General features: G+C 36.1%; 1 protein-coding gene across 4 annotated transcripts in view; it reads left to right on the top strand.

Moving 5' to 3' along the window:
- Positions 1-26,955, top strand: part of LOC113240383 (chaoptin) — a 156,702-nt gene that overhangs the window by 65,634 nt on the left and 64,113 nt on the right. For all 4 annotated transcript variants that reach the window (XM_026477669.1, XM_026477672.1, XM_026477671.1 and 1 more), the window contains exon 2: positions 20,137-20,277. In XM_026477669.1, coding sequence (XP_026333454.1) covers positions 20,275-20,277 — 3 coding nt within the window. In that variant the 5' untranslated portion in view covers positions 20,137-20,274. The remainder of the gene's footprint in view (positions 1-20,136; positions 20,278-26,955) is intronic.

The raw sequence follows: 26,955 nt of genomic DNA on the forward strand, positions 1-26,955 counted from the left end.
GTTGAAACGCGTTACTTCCTTGTGGAATGTGATCTTAGTGTCTATTTTATGTTTGTCTGACGTATTTTTACACTCATTTACCGCACATTTCGTCATTTTTAGCTAAAATTTTTTATCTGTTCGCGGTGCAAGTTGACCTTGAGCACTGAAGGCCCGCCCTTTGTAGGCCCTTTTGGCGCGCTTCAATTTGCCTCACTTAGCGTGTGCGGACTAGGTTTCTATGCGTTATTATTCTAAGCACGTCACACTGAAAAATTTTTTAACTTAAGTAACATTATTATAACAGTGTTATAAATTGCGTGACGTTATGATATCTGACTTTAATTAACATTAATTCGGTACGTTGCATATTTTAAATACGTTTGTAACTGAATCAAAATCCAATGTAAGCTCTGGTGGATACAACCGAATATCTTCGTAAATAAAATTCTCTTTGACCAATCCAATTTACTCGTCCTCCCAAACACAGACGTGACTTCTCTAAATTTGATTACACGAAGCTTCATTGAAGCGTGAAAATAGATTTTGTATGAGATATTCCATACAACATTCATAAGCCGCTTAGAAACCTGGGTGTACCCCAAGGAGCTTTGTAACATCACTGAGGACCAAGCGTGAAGGGAATGTATAGTGGCACTTGAATTTGGTCTTTGGTATTTTCTCAAGATACGGTACGGATATCTTATTATACTCGCGCTTTGTCCTTCGAGATTAGTATGAGATTGGTACTTGTAGTAACGCATACGCGCACTTCCTACACTAAGTAGAGGGTAAAAACAAATAAAAATACAAAATTTCTAAATTACAATGCGCACTCCAGCTCTCGCTTGGTGATCTACTTAGTTTCATTCGCTGTTCAGTGTTTGACTACTTCACACTGAATTTACTTTTTTGCCAATTTCGAATTTGAACGATTTCTTTTTTCTTCCAAAAATGCCTAAATATTCTCGAAAAAGAAAAATGTATCCAGAAACTGAACTTTTAAGTTTAAATCGAAAGATTAAAGAACTAGAAAGAAAGGTGCTACGCGGAAAACGCAAAAAACGAGTAATAGTGAGTTCATCAAGTTCTCTCTCACGAACGAGAGATAATACCATGCTGAAGCTACTGATGGATGCGACACGTATCATTTGCGATTGCCAGTACAAAGAGTCGTTAACTAGACGAGGTTTCTCAGCGCCGTGAATAAAGAAATGAAAGAACAGATGAAAGACACGAAGATCGACAAGTTCCTGTTCGGAGATAACCTACCGGAAACTTTAAAAGCCGCTAAGGCGATACAAAAGTCCAGTGCGGACCTTAAGCCTACCCCGGCAAAGAAGGCGACTTCAAAGAATTCCACAAGTTTCAACTCTTTAAAATGAAAGGTCCTCCCCGCTCAATGCAGGGCGCGCCGGCTCGTACAGGAGCTCGTGGCCGAGGGCCTCTACGACGCGCAGCCGCCTGGCGCTGTTTTCACACCGGTGGGCCCGGATCACGACAGAACCTGCGGTGATCTCGTGGATAGAAGGCTACGAAATCAAATTTTCGTCTCCCGTGTTCCAGAACGACCCTCCTTTATATCGGAATGATTATTCATCTGACGAGAGGTTGCAATACAAGGAAACCATAAATCGCCTTTTATCCATTGGAGCCATATCTAAATGTGAACCTTGCTGTGGTCAGTTTTTGTCCAAGATTTTTTTAATACCAAAGTCCGATGGCAAATCAAGATTTATACTTAATCTAAAGGAACTTAACAAATTTATAAAAACTTCTCATTTCAAATTAGAAGATCGCAGAACGGCCATAAAATTAGTATCGAAGGGTTATTTCATGTCTATTGTAGACATTGAAGATGCTTGCCTCCTGGTAAAAATTCATGAAAATTCCAGAAAGTACCTTCGCTTTCTGTGGGACAACACCCTATTTGAATTCAATGTTTTACCTTTTGGCCTTAACACGGCGCCGTTTGTCTTCACAAAAATAATGAAACCAGTGGTGAGCTCATACGTACAGAGAGTATATTGAAAATATCACAAGTACTAAAAATTTGTTGACTTCTTTAGGTTTCATAATCAACAAAAAAAAAGGTTGTACCACACCTGATACATCTTGTACGTTCCTAGGATTTACAATTGATTTTGAGAAGTTCCAAGTATCACTACCATCTGAAAAAATTGTTAAAATAAAACATGACTTAACAAAGTGTAATTACTTGAAATGATGTAAAGTTTGAGACTGCAAGATTAGTGGGCCTGCTTGTATCCGCTTGTCCGGCAATCGAATACGGCAGGCTTTACACAAAACAATTTGAAAGATGCAAATTTTTGATTTTAAAAGACGACCAAAATTATAACAAACTTATGGATATTCCACAATATCTAAAACCGGATTTTAATTGGTGGGCCAGATCGATCGATCACTCGGTCAATAGGATAAAAGATGAGAGGTGGGGGGCGGCTTGTGGAGAGCTGACCGCCAGCGGTCCCTGGAGCCAGGACGACATTACATGCCACATTAATTACCTGGAAATCCTCGCTGCCTTCTGTGGCCTCAAATCTTTCAGCAGGGAGCTTTTTGATTGACAAATTTTACTAAGAATTGACAATACCACTGAGATCTCGTATACAAACCGTATGGGAGGCGTGCAGTTTCCTCACTTGACACAGACAACCAGAGAGTTATGACAGTGGGGTGAATCGCGAAAAATATTTGTTTTCGCATCATACATCAGTTCTGTTGATAACGATGTGGCCGATGCAGAATCAAGACGTCTGTATCCTGATATAGAATGGAAGATCTGTGATAATGCCTATCAGAAAATAGTTAGACAATTTGGAATGCCACAAATAGATATTTTCGCTAGGAGATAAGAAATGCAGTAAATATATTTCCTGGCACAGGGATCCTGATGCGTACGCCATTAATGCGTTCACTATCTCTTGGTCAAATTTCTACTTTTATGGTTTTCCACCAATTTCGATTATCACTAAGATGTTGCGAAAAATATTGTTTGACAAAGCTACAGGCATAGCGGTCGTGCCCCTACATAGCTGCCGACGCAGCCATGGTATCCCCTGTTTAACAAACTGTTGGTGTCCGTTCCCTTGGTATTCGAACCAAGTAACAAATTAATTTGTCTCGAGTTCTTAGGTTTTCGCGATTGTTACACATAGGAAATGAAACTGTGTTTCCGGATTTAAATCGCGTATATTTGTTTTTTCAAACAAACCGACGTTTCGGGCCCTTTACAGGTCCCATGGTCACGGTTGACAGTCAACCGTTAACGTCGCCCGAATCGTGTCATTTCCTATAATATTGTCTCATTCCAGCAATCGCAACTTCCACCAGCAACTTACCCTGGATGCAGGAGTATTGTCCGGGCAGCACTGTTAAACAATCCCAACTGCCTTAATAGACATCATGATTGCTTCACTTTCGGAAAACTCATTGAAACAATATGACACTAGCTTAAAGAAATGGTTCCAATTTTGTCAGACACATAACATTTATTTGTATGATTCTTCTATTTGTAACATAATCGAATTTCTAACCGATCTTTTCCATGCTGGGGCAAGTTACAGTACTCTGAATACATGTAGATCAGCTGTATCTCTGACTCTGGGTAACCAGGTAGGTACAGGCGAGAACATAGAACATCTCTTCAAGGGGCTATTTTGCCTAAGACCACCGCGGCCAAGGTACAATACTACTTGTGACCCTTCCAAAGTTTTAGATTTTTTAGAAAAATGGTATCCGAATAAAGTCTTGTCACTAGAACAAATTTCTAAGAAATTGATTTCCCTTTTTGCGTTGATTACCGCACACACGATGCAGACCTTCTCGAAAATAAAAATCGACTATATAAAATCAACGCCAAGTGAGATTATTATTAGTATTCCAGATTTAATTAAAACCTCTCGAATTGGTTCAAACCAACCATTCCTGGTCATTCCCTATTATGTAGAGAGACCCCAAATTTGTCCCACAAGAGTATTAATCACGTATATAGAAAAGACGAAAGATATCCGCGATAATCATAGATCTCTTTTTATTACTTTAAAAAGAACGCATCGTATGGTTACGTCTTAAACATTGAGTCGATGTGTCAAGGACATCTTACAACTAATCGGCATTGATGTTAGTATATTCTTCGCTCATAGCACTAGGCATGCCGCTACGTCCAAGGCGCATAAATAAGGGGTCGATTTAGATACCATTAGGAAAACTGCCGGTTGGACAGATAAATCAAAGACATTTGCGACTTTCTATAACAGACACATTGCAAATGAAAATCATTTTGCTAGAAGCATTTTGAATAGCCATTCAAATCAATAACAATTTCAGTAATTTTCATAGAATATAATGATTCAGATACATTATATGTTACAATTATGTATAAGAAGGCTTCTCTGATCTCGGGATAGCTCCCTAGGGTACACCCTGGCTTCTTAACAGAATATGAATTTTATATGGAACGACGTATCCGATGGAGTCTCAGCGTTCTCTAATTTTTCAAAGTGATTTATATAAGAGAATTATGGAATGAGCTATTTAAAGGAGATTTTTTAATAATAAGTGATGTGAAGTAAACGACACGCCTGTCCATAACAGTTGCAGCACCACTCAGAGATAAAAAAAAATAATGAAATATGCTTTATTTGACATGCAAACTACACAAATTCTGATATCAAAAATACGTTACCTAATTAGTAAAACGATATCAATAAATCTCGAAAAATAAAACTCGAACCATCCAAAATTTTAACGTTAACTTAACGGGAGCATTCCCGTACATTTTTTTATTTTCATTAGGTTTTGTTTTGAACAACTGCTTTGTATACAAACTTAAATAAGTACATACTTAAAAATAAAAATCACTTTGTTTTTATTCAATTATAATAAATTATTTAATAAATAAATATTTAATAAACAAAGTAGTAGAAAGTTTTGTTACTTGTAAACTTATTGTTACCTCTTAAAGTAGGTCCCCTAAAGCCTCTTTACGAGCGCGTTTACCTTTGAAATACTGGATATTTATCTGGGCACACTTAGCGATTACACCCTGAATAATATATGAAACGTATATGTATATGAAAGTATTAATAGGTATAACAATTTAAATCATCACTTACTCCTTTTGACAAAGGTATAAGGTCCTATACGTAGCACGCACCGAAAAGGACATCGTGTTTTAACTTACGGTCTACCGTCATAAAAAAACCCTTTCGGTCTTTACGTTATGTATATTCTGAACGGGCTAATGTACACATTAGCGTGATATAAAGTCTCCATGTGTACATGGAGACTATATCACGCAATTGTACACTAACCTGAATAAAAAACGAGAAAAAATAAATTTTACCATTAAATTATAGAGGTAGCGTAGGATTGTTCAAATATTTAATTGTTTCACTATTACCTTTCCAGGGTCGTTAATATTATAGAATAGATAAAAATCGCTATTCGTCTTCACATCTGTCAGGAGGTTATGATAATAATAATGTGCTAAACTACACAAATTTCCTGGTCTCAAACTAGGAAATTCCCTGTACTATGAGTACCAGAGCAACGGAATTCACTCTGGGGTACCTCCCAGAATACCCAGACCAGAAACAAATCAGAGTAATTCATTTCCCAAATTGGTCTTACCGTGAATCGAACCCTGGACTTCCGCATCCAGCGCCCACAGTGCAGCACCAACGAGATTGTCCATTGTAAAAATGAGTATAAAGAAAAATACTTTAGCAGCTGTTAAAGTGTTCTTTGCCTAGTCCTTACCTTCCGCATAAACAGAATGTAAAGAAGTCTAAATGCATACACACACATGCTCCACTGTACCACTGAAATAAATCAATAAACCCGCAAAAAACGCCAGCACGCGAAATGGAAATCTTACGGGGCAATTTTTGTCGCCTTCAAAGTTTCCGGGTCAGGGTGAGACGTGCTCAATGTGCGCTCCAATTCGCCAATTATGAGGTTTCTTTATGCTAGCTATTATTTTGCTAATGTAAAGACTATTTATGTTATGTCTGTTTTTTTTTTGCAAATTACGCTCCCTAATACGAATGAAAATAAAAATATGAAAACGAAAATATCTTTATTGCCTTCTATAAAGTAAACTTCTTATACCATACTAGGATTAACCTGTGTTATAGATCACCTGGCTCTCACCTTTCCACTTCAAAGCAGATATAGGAAAGATGGGCATAACACTAAAAGCCTTGAACACCGCCGTAAAGTTGCCTGCTTATTGGTATTCTACAGAATATATCACGGAGAGTGTGCGATGAAATTGCACGATCTAATTCCGCCTTCACCTTTCCATCATCGAGAGACTAGACGTAGGCTGGGGTTCCACCCCTAAGTTGTAGATATTCCCAAGATTCGCTCGAAGTTTTACGTTATATTTAATTGGTGAAAGGCTATGCAATGGAGTTTCTTGCCTTTAGATACATTCACATGGGACTTGTCAACTTATGTCTCAGGGTGACTAGCAGTGTTCTTCAGATATTTGCAATTTAAAGCTTAAAAACCATGGCCAAGTAATAAATTTAGGAAACAGGAAAAATAATAAATTTCGTGTCAAAAAATTGTATCCACCATATTTATTACTATTATTCGAATGAAGAAACAACGAAACGCCCGAAACGGTCTGGTTATTCTCGTACGAGAAATAGTAAACACATAATTCATCAGGTGATATCACCCTTCTATAATAAAGTGACAAAATGCGGAAAGCCATTTCTTTGTATGGCCATACACGTCTTTTGCCTGGTGCCAAATATAAAGAAAGAGTTTTTGATATGAAAAATAAAAGGGTTATGTATTGTAATGAATACTAGCGAGCTGCACACGAGCATTAAGCGCAGGCCACAGCGCGAACGAAGCTCACCGAGCTAACTAAACTAACCAACGATCCCGCTAAGCTATGTAACATACGTCGCCCTTCTGTCGCCCTTCACCTCCGCACTTATCCATAGTGCAGCACGTCGCTACTTACTATGTATTTTCTTAGCTTAGATTTGCATGCAACTACGTGAGCTAAACTAAGTTAGCTTAGCTTCGTTCGTGGTGTGGCCTGCGCTTTTCGTTGTGCAATCTGTTCGCGAGCCATTCGCGCGCCACAAGTATGCATTTAATTGCACACAACATGCAACACGTGTGCAACACGCGTGCACATGCAACGCGTTCGCGGCGCATTCGCTAGCTCTGCACGTACCCTTATGATGCCTTATAACCATGAAATTAATGTACTAGTTACTTAATAGTGAAATTACTCCACTCGTTTGTTATAATTATTAATACAAAGATGGAACACAAAGAATTTATTTCGATCTGACAGGACTCAAACCTGCGTCTGTATGCCCATCTAAGGCAACCGAGCTACAGGTCGAGTCTCACCTTACAATTTTCTCTATGCGTTTGTTACAGATCTTTTTTTCTTGGTTTTATATTGGCGTTTATATTTTGGGTGTTATTGACATGAGCATATCAATAAATACATTTTAATTATCTTATTTCATAAATTCGACTTCGTGTATCTTCTTTTAACTACAAGCCGCAGCTCTCGGAAGAAAATTACCATTTTCACGAAAGGCTTTAAGAATCAAAATAACAAATAACAGACGCAAAAGAACTCCCTTTAAAGTGGGGAAGCGATCTCCAGGGGAACATTTTAATTAAGCCAGTTTCAGAAAGTCGTTGACGAAAATTCGAATTTGTTACTGTATTAACAGTTCCAAGTTATTGCATCGTAGCTTTAAATAATTTAAAGTCAATTATACAGGGTTAAATTCAATTTACAGGCCCTTGATTAAATTTGTTAAGAATTTATTTACCTTGAATATACAAATAAACCCTATGCTGAAGCCACACCTTAGTTTTAAATATGGTGCGGTACGTTATAAATATTGGTGGTAAAATAAAATTGGAGAACTTAACCATACTCAGGCATGCTTCATTCAAGAGCACGCAATTAATTTTAATTGAGTCACATCAAAAGATGTTTTAAACACGACTGTTGTTTGGACTTAATATGCAATTAAAAACCAATCAAATTATTGATTAATAGCAACTTACCACCTAACCTATTTCTGCCGTCAAGTAGTAATATGAGTATTACAGCTTTCCGGTTTTGAAGCGAATGGGCGCTGGTGATCAGATCTTTGTAATTTAAAGCTGTGAGTGGCATCTGCAACTGCTATCGACAGGCGTGTTGTTTACCACCAGGCTTACAACTTATTCATCCCGTCATTTATTACCATAAAAAAGCTGTAATAAAAAAATATGTAGTTTTTTTAAAGTCACTGTATACTGACGTTTTAGTTACGCTTGAATTAAAATTTATTGACAAACTCAATTTGCTGTAAGTTAGCTCTAATAAAATAAGATCAGATTGTCATATTTATTGACCTTATTTGATTGTTTAACACCCTGTATCACATAGTGCATTCTAATAACATTTCTAATAACATGCATTTTACAAGTTTCTGCATCCTACCTAGTAACTTAGCACCTTATTTTGTTACGAAAACGTTTCAAGTTTACATAACTGTGTGCGCCAAGCTACTGCATGAGCAATGTAATAATAATGGCATTTATGCATTGCTCAATATTTCAAACCAGCCTTGAGTTGTCTTGAGAATAATTTTCTAAAACTGCAGTTAGTCGAGAACCATGTACCTACTTGTGACTTTAACTTTAAGACTTTAAGAGTTCGTGTAGGGAGGTACTGCCACCTTACCTATTTCCAAACAGTAAATGTGAGCACTACTGAATTTCGGTTTTGAAGGGTAAGGGTGAAATTACAGACACATGGGACTTGTCATGTCTCAGAGTGGCGGGTGCAGTGGCAGTGCCCCGAAGATCTAAGCTATTTAAAGTTCTCAGTGGCACTGCAACTGTCATGGATAGGCGTGTCTCTTACCACCTGACGCACAACTTGTTCGTCCCGTTGCTTGATGTCATAAAAAAACCTAACCAATTAATAGGAAATGAAACTATTTTTCCGGATTTAAATCGCGTATATTTGTTTTTTCAAACAAACCGACGTTTCGGGTTTTAGTTTATTCTAATTTCTATTAATAAATTAAACTTAATAAAAATTCATTCAATAAAATAATTTGTAAAACTTAATGTAGCGTAAATTGGTATGTTTTTTTTGTAAATAAATAATAATAAATATAAATAAGGTATTTAATTAATAACTATTGTAACTATAGTGAAAAAAATAGGGTGGTTTGCATTTTATAATAGACATAACTGGTTGAAGACTGTACCACCTCAGTCAACCGTGACCATGGGACCTGTAAAGGGCCCGAAACGTCGGTTTGTTTGAAAAAACAAATATACGCGATTTAAATCCGGAAAAAGTTTCATTTCCTATGTGTAACAATCGCGAAAACTTAAGAACTCTATATTAACCAATTAAGTTAATATTTTTTGTTAGTGTTCTAAAGTGCAAAATTAAAACTTTTTTAAATATTCTCTTGTCTGTCTTGTTAAGAAAAGTTGAATAAATTGGACGAAAAATATAACTTTTTGACTTTGACTTTTCGTTTGGACAAAATGTACTTTCATCACAACGTGGTTTAGTGTTGTGATGCTATGTAAAAGTTGTAAAAATTGTAAGTTAGGTACGTCCATTTCAAATATAAGTGTATATATTGTAATGGTTAAAAATCCATACAGATCCATCCAAAAATTCACACTTTAATCAGTTATGTGTTGCCCTTTAAGTCGGTAGCAATGTTCGGACATTGTCACAGGGCACTGCTACTTGGCATCTCCGGCACTACCTCGGAGAGCTTGTAGAGGATGAGTTAGACATCTTCAGGTCCTTCTGGCCGCGTAGGAATCTAGGAAGAAACCATGCCTTACCGCTCCGCCACCAATGAGGAGATTTGGTGGTCGACTTAGAATCGACGGCTCAGCGGTAGCAACCGATAGTCGTGCGGAGCGCGACGGGAAATGATCGTATCTACAGCTCCGGTACCTATCTGAGAAATACCGAAGGCACTAATCTTAAAGAGAACCGAATGAAGTCCGTGCAAACGGGCCAATCTGGGGTTAGGACCTGACGTAGATGGTCCCTGTGGGAACCTGTGCCGTGTTCGCTCGCACAGGCCATAGTGCCCTTCCCGTATAACCAAGAGGTTGATAGGGAGGGGCACTAAAACAAAACTTATGTAGAAAGATGTGGGAGTGCTACTATACTATACTACCCGTCGCGCTACTATGCATACTTACTCATCTAAAAATTACTCAATAACTTATTGTATAAACTAAGTAAGTGTGTGAAGTGACTCAATTGACTGAACAAACGTTTTTCTCTTCTTTTTCTCTTTGAAGACCCTGAAGTTGAAGAATACTTAAAAATTCTTCTACGGACAACACAAACATTGATTCAAAAACCGTCGCTGCCATTTAAGGGTCGAAAAGTTCGTCATTGAACTTTTCAGGCAAATAAATATACAAAATCTGTTAACTCTCGACCCAATTTCCGCCGTCACTAATACAGATTTAGACGAAGCCTCGACTTGATTGGCTTCGCTCAGCCGATTACGTATTTCCACCATTTTAATTAAGTTATCGTATTAGGGATATTGGGCGTGTATATTGGCAGTGACGTCATTTACCTTCAAAGTATTTTGGCCACAGACTTTAGAGGAAATACATATTACATTATACATCCCAGCCTAATCATAATAGTGCACTGATTTAACGAGGCAGATTATGAAACTTTAGGCAGTCGAGAAAGTGTGTATCTACTGAAACTTGAGAGACCCTAAAAAATTATGACCTTATAACGTTATCAAGTCATAACAAAGAGTGCACGAAAGCCTCTACGCATGACATAGCGAGTACCTTACTCAAATTGGTAAATCCTATCACCACAATGGTAAGCATTATAGTATATGCCAACAGTACGATTAAAAGTTATAAACAAGAAGATTAATATGGCTTGGGAAGGTAAAGGGTTTAACCTAGTCCATCGTGAAACTGACTGACGTCGAACAACTCAACAATCTGAAGGATTATTGTCTTCGATACTAATAAACGCCAAACTGGTCTTTCTGGTGCCGTTGAGCGCCATTTGGTATACTTGGAGGATCCTTAGGTCTTTATTAGTATAGTATTCGTTTCATCACTCCATCAAAACCAGGGATGCTCCATCAAGCAAACGTCTCTAACGTCATTTCTGGCGCCGTTGAATAATAAAACCTACCTACCTACTGCCGTAATACTTGCTGCACGAACGCTGCAATAGATTGCATATTTAGAATACGAAAGATGCTACTGATCATCTTTTGTTTTTACTCCTTAATGTATCTCTTCGATTGATAATATTTTTAATATTTTAATATTTTTTATAATTAATATCGAAATGATTAAAAAGCAGTAGTAAATTTCTCATCAGAGCACCGCATGCGGATTGAGCGAAGCTCTGTTTGGCATACACTCAATTTGCCAGGAAAATTACTCGGTCGCTCCATAACCATCCATCCATGAAGTTTGAAACTAAGATAAAAAATATATTAAGTTTATTGAATAGCATTACGTTTTACTACCGCGGTATTCAAATATTTTTGTGAAATTACTACCACTAGTTTGGTTAGACTGCAGTTAGACTAAAAAAAATCTGGCATGGTTTGCTAGAAGACGTCGGTTCGAATCGAAGTATTTTTTTCTAAGTGATCGATCTTTGTATTAATAATTATAACAGATTATTATTATTATTATAAAAAATTGGACCTTAAATTTAGGACTAAGAATGGATGTACCAATAAACAATCTCTATAGGATAGAATTTAATAGGACGGGTTGCTATCAGAATTGCTAATTTAAATATAGTACAATTATATCTATCTCAAACATCTTGATTTCATTAGTTTCATGGATGATATTGGCAAACTTAAGTCTAATAATATAAGTTCCCGAATTCGTACCGACATCGCTATATTCCATTTACTTACAGGAAATTCCATATAACTTTCATAATTAACGTCTATCTTGTCGTATTAGATATATATACATCGAGTTTCAAGTTCCCATTAAGTTTGACAAGTATGAATGAACACTTAACTTTTACGTATGGATTTGACACGGAAAGAAGCTGAGCGACGGAATTAAAAAGTTTTTACGTTAGAAAATTGATCGCGTGAAAAATACGTTTAGGAAGTTTACAAATTAAAAATCGTATTATTGTGTCTCTCTACAGGGCGTTACATTCTTAATATTTTCATGATTTTTTGGATAAGCTTTTCATTTTACAATAATAATACATTAACACAACCACTGGTTGCTAGCTTTCAAGCTAGGTAATTTAGAGTATCAATTCGATTCGTACTTAAGCTACTCGTATAACCCAAAACACCTAAAATTCACTTGCCTATTGGTCCTACCAGGAACCGATACCAGGAACTTTGATGCCTTAGTCTGTGTACCTGGGTGTCAGTATGTCTGTTTCGTATCTCCCGTAGATATAGGAAAAACGGGGTTCCAATCGCTAGTGGTAAATGATATGCTTATCCCTAAGTCGTCGCGCAAACGTGTTTCTTGTGTAAGATACAAGCAACAAGCGAATATTATACGAGATTTTATAGGAGATTTCTCATACGAAGTTAAAATCTCTTTTGAAAACATATAGCCAGATCCTATACACGTGCAACCTGTGGAGAAATTACACTAAAAAAAGCATACAGCACCTTGCGTGCCCAATTCAACAACGCCCTCAGGGGACTATTGGGTCGTCTGCCTTGACACTGTAGTGCCTCGGGGATGTTCGCGGAGGCTAAAATTGACAATTTTCAGGCATTCGTTCGCAAGAGAGTGGCATCAAGACGCAGCACCAACAGTTTTCTTAAGGTGGTAGCTGAGAGGATGGATGCCAATCCTTAAGTATTGGATGTCCATCCTTGTTCATGAAAATGAACATTTTGCTTTCTACTAACAAAGTTGTAAGTACTACTAACACCATATGGACTTGTGACTGTCTGAAACATATTGTTTCATTTCATTTCATTTTCATACAATTTATATGAAATCGAGACAGTCGCCGGTTTCGGCAACCGGACACAGTCGCCGATTGCAGCAGCCACACACTGTCGGGTTGCCGCAACCGCAATTTGTATGAAAACAGAATATTCACTTCTAGTAGCCGGTTGCTTGTATCCAACACACACACGTTTGCGCGGCGCCTTACACTTACCGTGCCACTCAAAGCTAAATTGCTAAGATCTGAAGGTGTCACTTCACATGCCTATTTGTATTTGCGTATTTGATATATTTGACAAATATTCACCATGTGGAGGTAGCATGTGTGACAAAGAATTTGCCATGTTTGCATATTTGGCGAATATAGCAAACACGCGATGCAGCGCGCTGGTCGGCTTCTCGATGCTCATCAAAGAAGTCAAATAGTGAAATATGCAAGTAAACCGTGGTCACATTTATTATTTTAACTCCTTATTTGGGTCCAAGTGTAGACGGTCATATTTGTCGGTGTCTGATTGTTTGTCTGTACGTCAAATGTCTTTCCAAGTACAACAAATGCCTCATAGCGAACACAAATAGCCATCTGATGGCACGTCAATTCATAAAGGGCACTGCTGCTGTACATGTACTTATAGTTTCACCAACACCCGTCGCCTTCAAAACCGGAAAACAGAAATACTCGCATTACTGCTTGGCGGCAGGCATAAGTAAAGTATCAATACTTCCCTGGTCAAACTCTTTCACAAAGAGCTCTACTGCTGTAAAAATTGTTTTGTACTACTAGTTGATGTGGAGATGTTTTAGATAAAGAAGTGTGGAAAGACAACAAGTGTCTAGATTCCACACAATTTTGATTAAAAGTGTATTCTATAGCATTTAAGTTTATTTGAAAAGAGCAATCCTTAGAGTTTCTTGATCGTTATTCTCAGGGACGTCAGCGTATTGAACGAGCAGTAGCTTAAAAAGTAGCTTAAAAATCATGTTTTCAAGTGTAAATATTTTACCTATGGAATAAATGATTATTTGGCCTTGATTTGACTCTGACAATTTAAATAGATAAATACTTTATTCACTAATTTGACACAAATATAGGTTAAAACAGAAAATAAATCCATTTTCGTCAGTGAAAGGCATTGGTCTTCAGGAAAAAAATTACAAATAAAATAAAATATCACGCAATTTGCTTTAAACAGGGTGAGTGTATTATAAATTGTTGATGGCAAAATTAAATTGAAAAGAAAAATAGATGAGCCGTGTGGCGTGATTATATTTTTACCCACAAGGTATTTCTTTTACAATTTTTATTATAAGTAAATAAACGTGATTATTTACTATATACTCCTTACGTCATTTTTATTTAAAACTTCGGGTTTAATACGACATAAAGTGGGTATAAGTCCTTTGCAAACAACTCGAGTCGTTTAAGTCTTTCATGTCGTTCAAGTCGTTAAAGTCGTTTAATTCTTTTGAGTCTTTTAGTATAACGACTGAGTCTTATTAATAAAAACTCGAACCCCCAGTCTTAATTTTAGAGTCGAGTCGTTATAAAACGCTTTAAAAGACTGAGTCTCTTTCATCACTAATTTTGTGTGGAACTGAGCGCTTTTTGGACGTTTTATATCTCTGAAGGATAAACACTTATTCTCGTATTTTTCCTAAGCAACATAAGCAATAATATTTCCCCTAGTGTAGGAGTTTGCCGCTCCAATAATTTTATCTTTTCAGAATAACGTAGATAACATTTGAAACAGTCAATCGTTTTCTGCAATATTAGTTTTCTATTATATTTTATTTTAACTTTTTAGAAGACCAACGGCTATCTTAGTGAGTGAAAACTGAAATAATAATGGAGATCCAATTAAAGGTCCCTCACCGATAGACATACATTAAGTTAATTAATGGACATAGGAAATGAAACTATTTTTAACCGATTTCAAAAAAAGGAGGAGATAGCCCCCTGTAAGCGGTTTTTCAATATCTTATTTAGTTAAGCTAAATCAACGTAATTGTCATTGTCAATATCACCAAAGTTACCAAAATACAAATACTGGAAGTACTGCGCTCGTCACATGTGCCTGTAGTAAGTACCGCTGGGCTTTCGACAAAGATAATAAATATTAATAATAAATGGAAGCATTTTATAGTCTCTTTCCACATAAAGCGTCTAGTAATCCAAATATCCAAACAAATAATTATTGAAATAAGTACATGCAGAATTTTTTATTTTATTATACTACAACAAACAAATAATAATTTAACTGTATATATAAAAAAACCTCACTAGTTTGTGGAATTGCATCTATTTACCAAGTTTTACTGAAATTGGTTAAAGGAAAGTGGGAGAAATCTTAAAAACCACTCTTTTGAAGTGGAATATTTTCTATAAATTTAAATGAGACCACTACAGAGGTACCTTTCTAATAAAAAAAGAATTATCAAAATTAGTTCACAAACGTCGGAGTGATCGCCTAACATACACATAAAAAAGTATAGACGAATCGAGAACCTCAATTCGCTCACTCAATGAACTCTTACAAAGATACATAAACGCAAATATTTATTTTATTGAACATCATTATGCTTTCACAACTACGATATTCATATATTTTGAAAGAGACTCCACTACTTTGTTATTGTTATTGATAGCCACGGTGAGGCAACAGACGCTGATTCGAGTACAGTCAGATCCAAAAAAATTTTCTTTGTGTCTGTTCGGTGTTTATATAGAGTAACAATAAATGTTTACATAATAATCTCAGGACAGAGAACTAAAAAAACCGACCTCGAAGTCATTCATCCCCTAGTTTGCCACCTTTAGAGGTGGCATATTTTGTTCAAATTTAAATGAGACCACTGAGGTACCCATTTTTCTAACAAAGAATTATTAAAATCGGTTCACAAAGATCGGAGTTACTGCGTAACATACATACAAAAAAATGTTTTTTGAAGTCGGAAGAAGTTAAAAAATTTTAATTAGTTTTATTTATGATAGGTGCTATGCTAATTGACGGAACAAACAGTAATACTTTGGGTCATATTCTAGAACTGTTCAATTTGAGTATGGTTTAAAACACTCGAAATCATACTCAAGTCCCTGCCATTAGGATCGTATTTCCAGTGCTTGAAATCATACTCAGATCCTGACTTGAGCATTGAGTAGAGTTCTGGAATACGGCCCTTAGATTCGTTACGACAAACGAATGAGTTAAGATGATGCAAAAAAGATGCGATTTTTTAAAAATACTTCATAAATATTGAATGCATTTCCCAATTTCTTCTTCAATTTTCTGATAATTTTGAAGTGAAGAGTCAAGTTAAGGTCAAGTTTAAAATACTTACGTATATAAGATCATTGTTTATCTGTGTCACAATTATTTTAACTTTCGTATTTCGTTTCGAGTGTAAACGAGGCTTCAAATAAAATGTCAAAATGTGAGTCATGTTACGTTCAAAAACAAATATATACAATAACTTTATTCGTATTTTTAAAATTAGCTATTTATTAGTTATTATTTATTAGTTATTTTTAAGATAAGTTAAAGTATGAATTAAAGTTATCTTATTTTACAACATACATTTAGATGAATATAAATTTTCAACCAGTCGCAACTAAAAAATTTGCGAGTCCAAAATGAGCACTGTTCTTTTGAAAGTTATTATTTCGAATGCTGCGTTTCGGTAGAAAATGCTTAGTTAGTGACCCTTTTGATACCGCAGCTGGCACAACACAAAGTAACCTTGTATTTAGTGCCTTTTTACTGTAGAAAATTTATATTTTCATCCGTATTTTTGTATCATATTTTTCTTATATCTTATCTATTCTTATATTGCTGTTGACTTTGTTGTCATTTATTGTGATTTCGTTTATTTTATTAAATGTCTCTTCTTTCATTTCTTTCCAAATTACGTTCAATCAATCAATCGCAGCGTCGTCTGTAATGTTATTTGTAACATTTATTTACAATCATTGGTTGCGTATTTTATTTGTTTATATTTTTGTTCTTTAGAAAGACGTATGTTTACTGCCATTCTTATAATACGTCTCATTTAAGATTAGAAGCATTTTCGCACTACGTCCGATTGGTATCAGGGGACTCTCGATCTCCGTCCGACATCCGTCCGAAACAATTACTGTCAAATAAGTAATATTCGACAAAATAAAAAGACAGGTATCCAGTATGAAGTTTCATTCGCATCACGCGTCTTTTCATTTGGTCATGTATTTATATACTTATTTGACAGTAATTGTTTCGGACGGATGTCGGACGGAGATCGAGAGTAGACCCCCAGTTCCGAATCCGAAAAATGACGGTCTGAAATGTCACATGATCATTTTATCTCTAGGTGTGCAAGCGATATTCGTATTTTCTTGGATTCAAATTGGACTTGTGCATAAGCGACATCTGAAGTGGGTCCGGATTTTCTAGATTTGTACAGTCTCCGATTCCGAACGAATACGCCACGAACCACACGCAAAATAGGCGCTTTGTCGTCGAGTTGCGGATACCAGCCCGTTGCACCAAGTACCAAGTAGTACTTGTACTATTGCAACCCGTAGAATAAAATGATAAGACAAATGGTGCAATACTTATTTTCGGCTCAGGGGGTCTACTCTCGATCTCCGTCCGACATCCGTCTGAAACAATTACTTACAAATGAAAAGACGCGTGATGCGAATGAAGCTTCGTGCTTGACACTTGTCTTTTAATTTTGTCGAATATTACTTATTTGACAGTAATTGTTTCGGACGGATGTCGGACCCCCAGACCTTACGAGATAAAATAAATAAAATAAAAAATAAAAAAATAAAATGTTAATCTACAACATAAATCCAACATGATGATTGATTATGACTAATTATTTATTATTGAAATATCTCCATTTTGGCTTATCGGCTGTTTCATTTATAATATAGAATGCACAAAAAATATTCTTTCCTTAAAGCTAACTAATAATCTACCTACGAGTACGTTCAGTATTTAAGAACTTATCAATGAAAATATGTTTTTATTTTTCCTAAAATATTACTTTGTTGCGATTATCATTTTGTTCTCCGAGGAGAGTCTCAGGATGACTATTACAATGATAGTGCCCCTCAGATCTTTGTGATTTAAAACTCTAAGCGGCACTGCATCTGTCATGGATAGTGGACAAGCGTGTCGCAATTTGTCCGTCCCATCGCTTGAAATCATAAAAAAGGATGTGAAACTATTGTTTCCGGATCTAAGTCGTGTTTATTTGTTTTTCCAAACAAACCTTTTTTGTTCGCTTGTTGAAATAAATTGTTGGGACGACATTTACAAGGACATAGAGAAAATCACAAACACAGACTCATGATACGAGTAGAAATGAATTGTAAATTCATTATCTTATGCTTGCTCATCATTTCCTTCAATTCACAAGTCAGTGACCTATTAAGAACTATGTTTCGTTTCTTCATCATATTACAAACAATTATTACTTTATTACGTAATCCAATTCTGTCTTCAACTTGCATGCAGTGTGTGATAGGCTATTTTGGTGACGTATCACGTAGAGATGCTGATAACCTGAAACGTTTGATGGTGACAGGGAAGGTGGAAGACGTAATCCAAGTACTTATGTGTCGGTAATGAGAGATTCATCAATTCTTTTTTTACCGACTTTATAAAAGGAGCTTCTCAATTCGACGATTTTTTTTGTACATCACGCGATTCTTTTTTTGTTGGAAAGAGGGTACCTCAGCGTTGGTCCCATTTAATATTCGACGAAAATATTCCCCCTGTAAGGGTAGCAAACTGGGGGATGAATTTACTACTCTGTACTGATATTATTTATCATTTGAAAATTGCCTGCTTTTGTTATTGATAAACACGCACCTACTACATATTCTTTTAATATATATACTCATTTTACCATTACGTATTACATCACACATTGAAATCAATACCACTACAACAAGTCACCAAACATTAAAGTCAGAAAAAGTCAACAAAAAAGCTCCAGAAACAACCTTTAATATTTCTGAAAACTCGTAATTTTTAAAATCAAGATGTTTCATTTAATGATGGTTTAGCTTTCAACGTGAGATTTTATTACGACTAAATTACGACACGTGGTTAATTAAAATGCTTAATGACCTACCGCCTCTCAAGAAGAGGCCGTGGGTTCAAAGTCGGCCTCGTACCTCAATGTTACTCTAAATTTATGTGCGAAATTGAATTTGAAATTTAACATATGCGTCATCACATAATTTTTCACGCAGGCACGTCGGATGACGTTCACAACTCTCGGAATACTTGTAAAGTCCCCAACCCACATTTTTAAATAAAATCTAAGTGACGGGACGAGCAAGTCGAGTGTCTGATGGTAAGCGACACGCCTGTCCATAACAGTTGCAGTTCCAATCAGGGCTTTAAATCCCAAAGATCTGAGGGACACTGCCACTGCACCCGAAACACTCAGACATGAATTGACAAGTCCCATGTGCCTGTAATTTCAATCAGTTCCCTTACAAATGAAAGAATAGAAAATTGAAATAGGTAAGGTGGCAGTACTTCCCTGGACGAACACTTTCACAAGAAGCTCTACTGCTAACAAAATTTAGCCAACGTGTCGGGCTATGGACTAAACTGAAAGGAGACCCGTGCCCAGTAGTCCGACGTTAATTGGCTTTTATATAAACTAAAAATACGTAAACTTTAAAAATAATTAGATATAAACATAATTATTTATATCATTGACTTACAATTATATGGACGTCGGGTCCGCGTTAAAAAGTGTCCGAACTTATAGGGCGTTAAAATCGTGTACAGAGCGTCATTCACGCTCTAGTCTTCGTTTGTTCGACTGACAGCGAAGCAAGCAAAATTAGATAGTACTGCGATGACATTACAATTTAAATTCAACGTTTTAGTTTTTCGTATTGCTTGACATGTCAGTACGTTTAAATAGGTTGACTTGGGACATTTTTTTCGTGGTTTTTGTATTAGACCCGTCGTCGTCCATTTTTTTGTAAGTCAATGATTTATATACAGAAATATACCTGCTTACAGAATTTGATTTCTATTGGTACCACGTTGAGCAACAATTTTCTGATCTATTTTATATAACAAAAAGGACACCTTAATATGATTCAAATAAACGAATTACTAATGTCCCTTTTCTTCTTTTCAGATCCAATCGTGTTCGTGTTCAGTGAATCAAAAGTGAAGTGGAGTGGAGAAAAGTGAGTGACGCATTTATGTTGTAAGTGGCGCCGGTGTGTGACCCAGATGTGACGATTTACGAGAGAGCTCACTTACACGCATAGTCATGGTGAGTATTCCATAAAAGATGATTTATGAAGAAAGAATTATTTCCCAACAGAGTCAATCGAACAGGTACCCTAGAAATTAATACATAGAAAACGAACTTAAAACGATTGCGCACCACAAAGGATAAAACTGCGTCCGCGGTATTTTTCAAACGTTCAAATGCGATCTGGTTTCAATCCAAAGCCTCTTGCAATTCTTTTTCATGTTCCATAATCAACGAATGGTAGATTTTCATGCCCGCGGTCCTTGATAAATTACTGGTGCCAACGGAATTTGGCATTCTTCCAGAAGGAGAAAGAATTCTGTGGTATCCAAATTTTATGTGTTTGGTAGTTTATTGCTATATTGCCTGTGCTAGAGGTAATACATACACTTGTAATAAGCAATACCACGTGTGTTATCTTAAGAATATCAATAACCACGCTTTCTTTTTCTCTCTCTCTCCAGCACACTCTCTCTCTGTCAAACACACACACACCTAATGACCTTAATAATGCCATTTATTATGATACCAAGTGGCGAGACGAACGAATCGTGCGCCTGTTGGTAAGCGCTTTAAAGCACTCAGAGCTTTAAATCGCAAAGATCGATGAGCACCGCCACTGCGCCTATTACCCTAAGACATATGTTGACAAGTTCCATGTGTCAGTAATTTTATTAGCACACTTACCCTTGAAAGCCGTAACGCATTTATGCTTGGCAGATGGAATAGGTAAGTTAGCAGTGTTTCCCTGGACGAACTCTTTTACAAGGAGCTCTATTAGTACTAAAATCCTAAAAACAGTTCCTACTAGATAAGCTTGCTCTCGCGGAGTTGCCCCAACCCCAAATGTTTGCCATAAGAATGAAACGCAATAGTTTATGGAGAAGTGCACTTATCCAAGTCTGGTTTTAATATGTGTTAACGCTCCCACTGAAAGGTTTAGTGGTAAATATGTGGCTAACCGACAACGAGTATGTTTGCTGTAAAATATTCAAGGCTGCTGGGATTTCTGTTTTATGTACGCTAACTATTTATTTACGTACTATAAAATATTCATAAGTAGGTGTAAGTCAGCCAGTAAGGTCCTGGATTTTCTTACTCGTACATCTCAGGGGAATCCGCGTTAAGAATAAGCAGTAGAAGCCTAAATGAATTTTAGAATCGTCTTCACAAAGTCACTAATTTATTTAAGGGGCAGTGTATACGCTTCTATAATAAGATATGACAACTTTATACTAAAGGCTTACAAATAAATTGACGACGGGTCTAATACAAAAACCACGAAGAAAATGTCCCAAGTCAACCTATTTAAACGTAGTGACATGTAAAGGAATATGAAAAAGCTAAAACGTTGAATTCAAATTGTAATATCATCGCAGTACTGTCTAATTTTGCTTGCTTCGCTGTCAGAAGAAACAAACGAAGACTAAAGCGTGAATGACGCTCTGTATACGATTTTAACGCCCTATAAGTTCGGACACTTTTTAGCGCGGACCCGACGTCCATATAATTCTAAGTCAATGACTAAAGGTCATTAAACAGCTTCTGCGTGTTTTAGTAAGGCAACAACATTTTTTTTTTATAATGAACGACAAACAAGTCGTGCGCCTGATAATAAGCGACACGCCTTTCCATAACAGTTGCAGTACCACTCAAAGCTTTAATTCACAAAGATCTGAGTGGCACTGCCACTCCGCCCGACACTCTGAGACATAAAAGTATCATAGACCTCTGTGAACTCTCAACCTTGCGTGAGCGTCCATGTCTCGGCACCATAGGTTATGGTGGGCAGAACACATTTAAACAAGTGGATCTTCAGACACTGTGGAACCTTATTGATTTATGGATGTCATTTGTCATCTTGTCGGCAAAAACTATATTATATGTAAGTTTATTTATGGCAAATTATTATGTTTTGCAAAAAGTCTAAAGCTGTATATAATGTTAGTAAATATTCCTGGGAGGTTGTTAATACAAATTTTACAAATAACCTTGTATTCAAATGTTATATATGACGCTCAAATCACCTTTATAGGCGCTACCAACAAAAATACATTTTATTTCTTTATTTGTTCATGTAGAAAGATAGATTGACGGCACAAATTGAATGTGGATGGAAACGTGGGGGAGAAAGACTTCGACATATTAAATATAATTTGATCAGATTGGAGATCCTCAAAAAAGACCAGGTTAAAAATACTAAAGAATGTACGAAGCGACATTTACGCGAATGGGGAGGTAAAAGACCTTTGTTGGGAACTTAGTCTGCAAATTCGGAACGGTAGTGCATTCAGCATGGCGCTCACGGTTTGCGCATCTTTTGTCGAATATATCTAACTCAAGACACAATGTACGCGCATACCTTGAATGCCCCGCTGAACCACCACTATTGCGAATTTGTTATTATTGATATTATATTATTGTAGGTTCCTAGTCTCTGTCTTCACCATCGCGAGATAGATGGTTACGCACTAAAACCTTTTTAACCGACTGCAAAAAAGGAGGAGGTTATACGTTCAGCTGTATGTATATTTTCAGATTTCTCCGTCATTTTTAGGCCGTTTCTGAAAATTTTATTTTTTGTTTGAAGCACACTAGTGGTGGTCCTATTGTCACCAAGTCAGAATCTGGTGAAGGGATTCATGGAAATCGAGGAAAATTCTCAAATTTTAAAGACATGTACACTGACATACCGATTTCTCCATGAATTATGGATCGATTTTGAAAATTCTTTTTTTGTTTGAAAGGATTTTTCGATCTTTTGAAATTGGCATCATGGACCACTTCGAGAGTATTCTCGAGGTGGTCCCTGATGCCAACGATGCTGTTTCGGGTTCGTTTCGGCTATCACAAATTAAAAAAATATTTTCTGCAAATAAAAGTCGACTTTCACTTGACACAATACATGATCTTTGTATTAATAATTATAACAATCTAGTGGAGTAATTTCACAAAAAATAATTGAATATCAATTCAATAAAAATTTAATTATAAAATACATGTAATCAACAAATCACAGTCGCCATGACAACCAGAAAAAAGTTTAAAATGTACGGAGGAGTCCGTAACAGTCCTGTGTCATTAAGAAGTCAGAATCTGATGAGGGGATCTCATGGAAATCGGAAAAAACCGATAAGTAAACTTTTGAGGTTGTTTTTTTTCATTAAAAAAGTTACAATTATTGGAACACACAGTGGGGTAAATAATATATAAATTGTCATAATTATTAAACAAAGATGTTACACTTAGAAAAAATTCACTTCGATCCAGCTGGATTTGAACCAACGTCTCCTACCAAACCGTGCGATTGCCCGTGGAACTACTAGTAGGTCTGTTGGTAGTTCCACGGGCAACAAAGGTGCGAAATCTGCGAAACGCTATGCCAACTAAGCCACAGACGAACGAACTGACCTCACGAATTTTTCCATGTGCTTGTTGCAGATCTTTGTTTTTGAATTTATAGTAGATTATGCAACAAGTGCATAAATCGCGTCATTTTATCCGAGACGAGTATATCCTCGGATATTTAAGTCGAGACACATTCTGCTTTTCACTTCGATTGCGAGGAAATTCAACAGCAATATTACAACTAAACGATTATTTAATTAAAATTGAATGTAATATTACAACAATTAGACATATTTAATATGATGGTTTTTTTATTTTATGCACTAGAACATGAAATACAATTTTATGCAATCACGAGAGCATAAAATCCTATTTTATGCAGCCTACACCTAGCATAAATACGAACTTTAAGAGCATGAGAAGTCAAAAATGTGCTTACGTATATATCACAGTTTATCTGAGTTTCTTTCGTTTTGTTAAAAAGATTTTTATGCACAAGCTAATTTTAATTGTTACCAAACGTGAGATAATTTAATAAAGCATTTGTTTTAATGCGCAACAACGATCACACGCCATGTTTAATAAATAGCATAAAAATTTTCTTTTTGGTAATAATAAAGAAACAAAAATGGTTCGATTAAAATTTTACGTGAAGATAAAGTGCGTTGTGAAAAAGTGGAAACCAATGGTAACGTTGCAAGAATTACAGTCTAGGGTAGTTGTCGACAAGAAAGAGGGTAGACAGATATGTCTGTCCCTAAAGCTGTCAACTGTCGGTAGTTAACTTGTGTCTGATATATCGAGAAAAGAATAAGAAAAAATGGGTTTGGTTTGTTCTAATGGTTTCTTATTAAGCATTAAGCCGGTCAGAAAAAGAAGTATGCCTATATGTGTGTAACTTTTTTTATATAAAAAAGCCGACCTCAAAAGTTCGTTGAATTACATCTATTTGTCAAATTTTATTGAAATCGGTTACCGGAAAGTGGACGAAACCGGATTCATCCCCTAGTTTGCCACCCTTAGAGGTGGAATATTGCCTTCAAATTTAAACTGGACCAATACGACTCATCCGAAGAACTGAGTGCGATGTGATTATACAGCGAAAAGAGAATAAGTACTTTACGAGAAAAATTTCGTTCTTCAAACTAAAGCCTATGTGCCTTCACATGATTTTGAGAATTTATCTGATTTTGGTTCGGAAATGCAAAATCGAACAACGGTCGATCTGACATCCACAGCGAAGAAGAACGAACGAAATGTATGTCCTGAGAACAAGTAGTCTTGCACATAGATTTTTGTTCTACGGATGAGGCGACTACTGAGATACCCTCTTTCTAAAAGTAATCATCAAACTCAGTTAACAAATTATCCGGAATTATCGCGTAACATACCAAAAAATATAGTTGAATTCAGTAAGTACCTCGTCCTTTTTTTTGAAGTCGGTTAAAAAAGAAGTTATGCGTTTCGCATCGGCGGTCTGAGCAGAAGCGAAACACACGACGTTGGCATTTTAGATGTGCACGCTTGATCGTCGACCTCATCACCATTTTCCATCAGATTAGATGGAGGTGAAATGGCATTAATTTTTTTATATTTATAAAAAAAGGTAATATGACTAATTCCTCTACCTAATGTGGGCTGGGGACTTCAGTTGTCATAGAGTTATGTTAACCTTCTCCAACATGCAGGCTTGCGATGCTAAAGCTGGTGGGAAACAAACCAGGTAATATTTTTCGCAACCATTATTTTTTTAATGTAAAGCAGACCAACGATGTTGCACGTCTGTGCGTGAAATACAAACTCTAGCCTTGAATAGCTCTAAATCGTAGCTTTCGGAAAACACATGCCAGTAGAGTAGAATATTCTTTCTCAAGGAGCTCTATTGAATGTAATGAATATGATAAAAGTGACTGTTGATGCACTTGTTTACGTTTCTTTTTTTTTTGAAATATACTTTATACATACATACACAATGACATAGAAAAATTCGTTAAGTCCGCTGGTTCGTTCCGTGGCTTAGTTGGTATAGCGTCTGACACGGTTTGCTACGAGACGGCGGTTCGAATCCGGCCGGATCGAAATTTTTTTTCCAATTAATTAAGTGTTAATAATTTAAATGTACTACATTTCTTAATATTCATTTTTCGTACAAATACAGTCGTGAAGCCATGGTAGCCTAAGAACGTCCGATTCGTATTCAGTTCCGCATCCGAGAAATGGAGATCCGAAATGTTACAGGGATCATTTTATCTCTAAGTGTACAAGCGATATTCGTATTTTGTCCCATTCGAATTGGACTTAGCACACAAGCGACATCCGAAGTGGGTCTGAGTTTTCTAATGGTTTCATCTACCGCCTCTCAAGCAAAGGCCGTGGATTCGAATCCGGGATTTCGGAATTTATGTGCGAAATTTAATTAATTTTAAATTTAATATGAAGACAAACATAGTGAAGAGACCTTTTGTATTGTATTTGTATTTCTTTGAGTTGAGTGTAATATTGTACATAAACATATTATAAATGTATTCTTAAACAAAGTCCAACGCCATGGAATCTGCCGTTCACTAGCATTCAGCGCAAACCTAAGCTTACTGCATTCCTAGACTGTTTCAAGGTCTTAGGCATAGTCGTGATAGACACTGCAATCTACAAAGATTGCAGCGCTGTAGAACATCTTAATAAAGCTTAGGTACAAATAAGTACACCATCGATAAAAAAATTGTTGCTAAACGCGTTTCAAACTACTTGAATTCAATTTACCGTCTATATTTCAGTTTTAACTTTTAATAAACAATTAAAAAGAATCGTATTTATTTGACGTGCAAAATACATTATAAAATACAAACTATTTTAAAATATTAAATAATTCCTTCATAATTACAAAAAAAAAACAAAAGAAAAAAAGAAAAATGTAATAATAAGAATAGAATAAAAAGTTGAAAAAAAAAGCATGTCAAAAAGGTCCATGACTCAGCATTTGAGGACTATGCTAATTACATAGCCCTTGCTGATATTTTGCCATGGCCTGTCATAAAAATAGATACCACAATAAAAAAAATTAAAAAGAAATCGAATACTAACACAATCAACGCACACACATTACATTTACACATGAAAATAATCAAATTGAATAACAACAACAATAGCAAATTATAATTGCACAATACCAAATGCACACAAATACAAAGAACAGATATACAAATATACAAACAGCTATTGTGCAAAGACTAAATGTCACATTGTGCTTAAGTTTTACTAGACTCTAACGTTAACATTCTAAGCGGATTTCATTCACGTATAATCGATTTAACAGTAGACTATTTTTTTAAGGGCCAATCTCACGGCTAT

This window comes from Hyposmocoma kahamanoa, unplaced genomic scaffold (assembly GCF_003589595.1).
Source record: "Hyposmocoma kahamanoa isolate Upper Pololo Valley unplaced genomic scaffold, ASM358959v1 138, whole genome shotgun sequence".
Classification (NCBI taxonomy): domain Eukaryota; kingdom Metazoa; phylum Arthropoda; class Insecta; order Lepidoptera; family Cosmopterigidae; genus Hyposmocoma; species Hyposmocoma kahamanoa.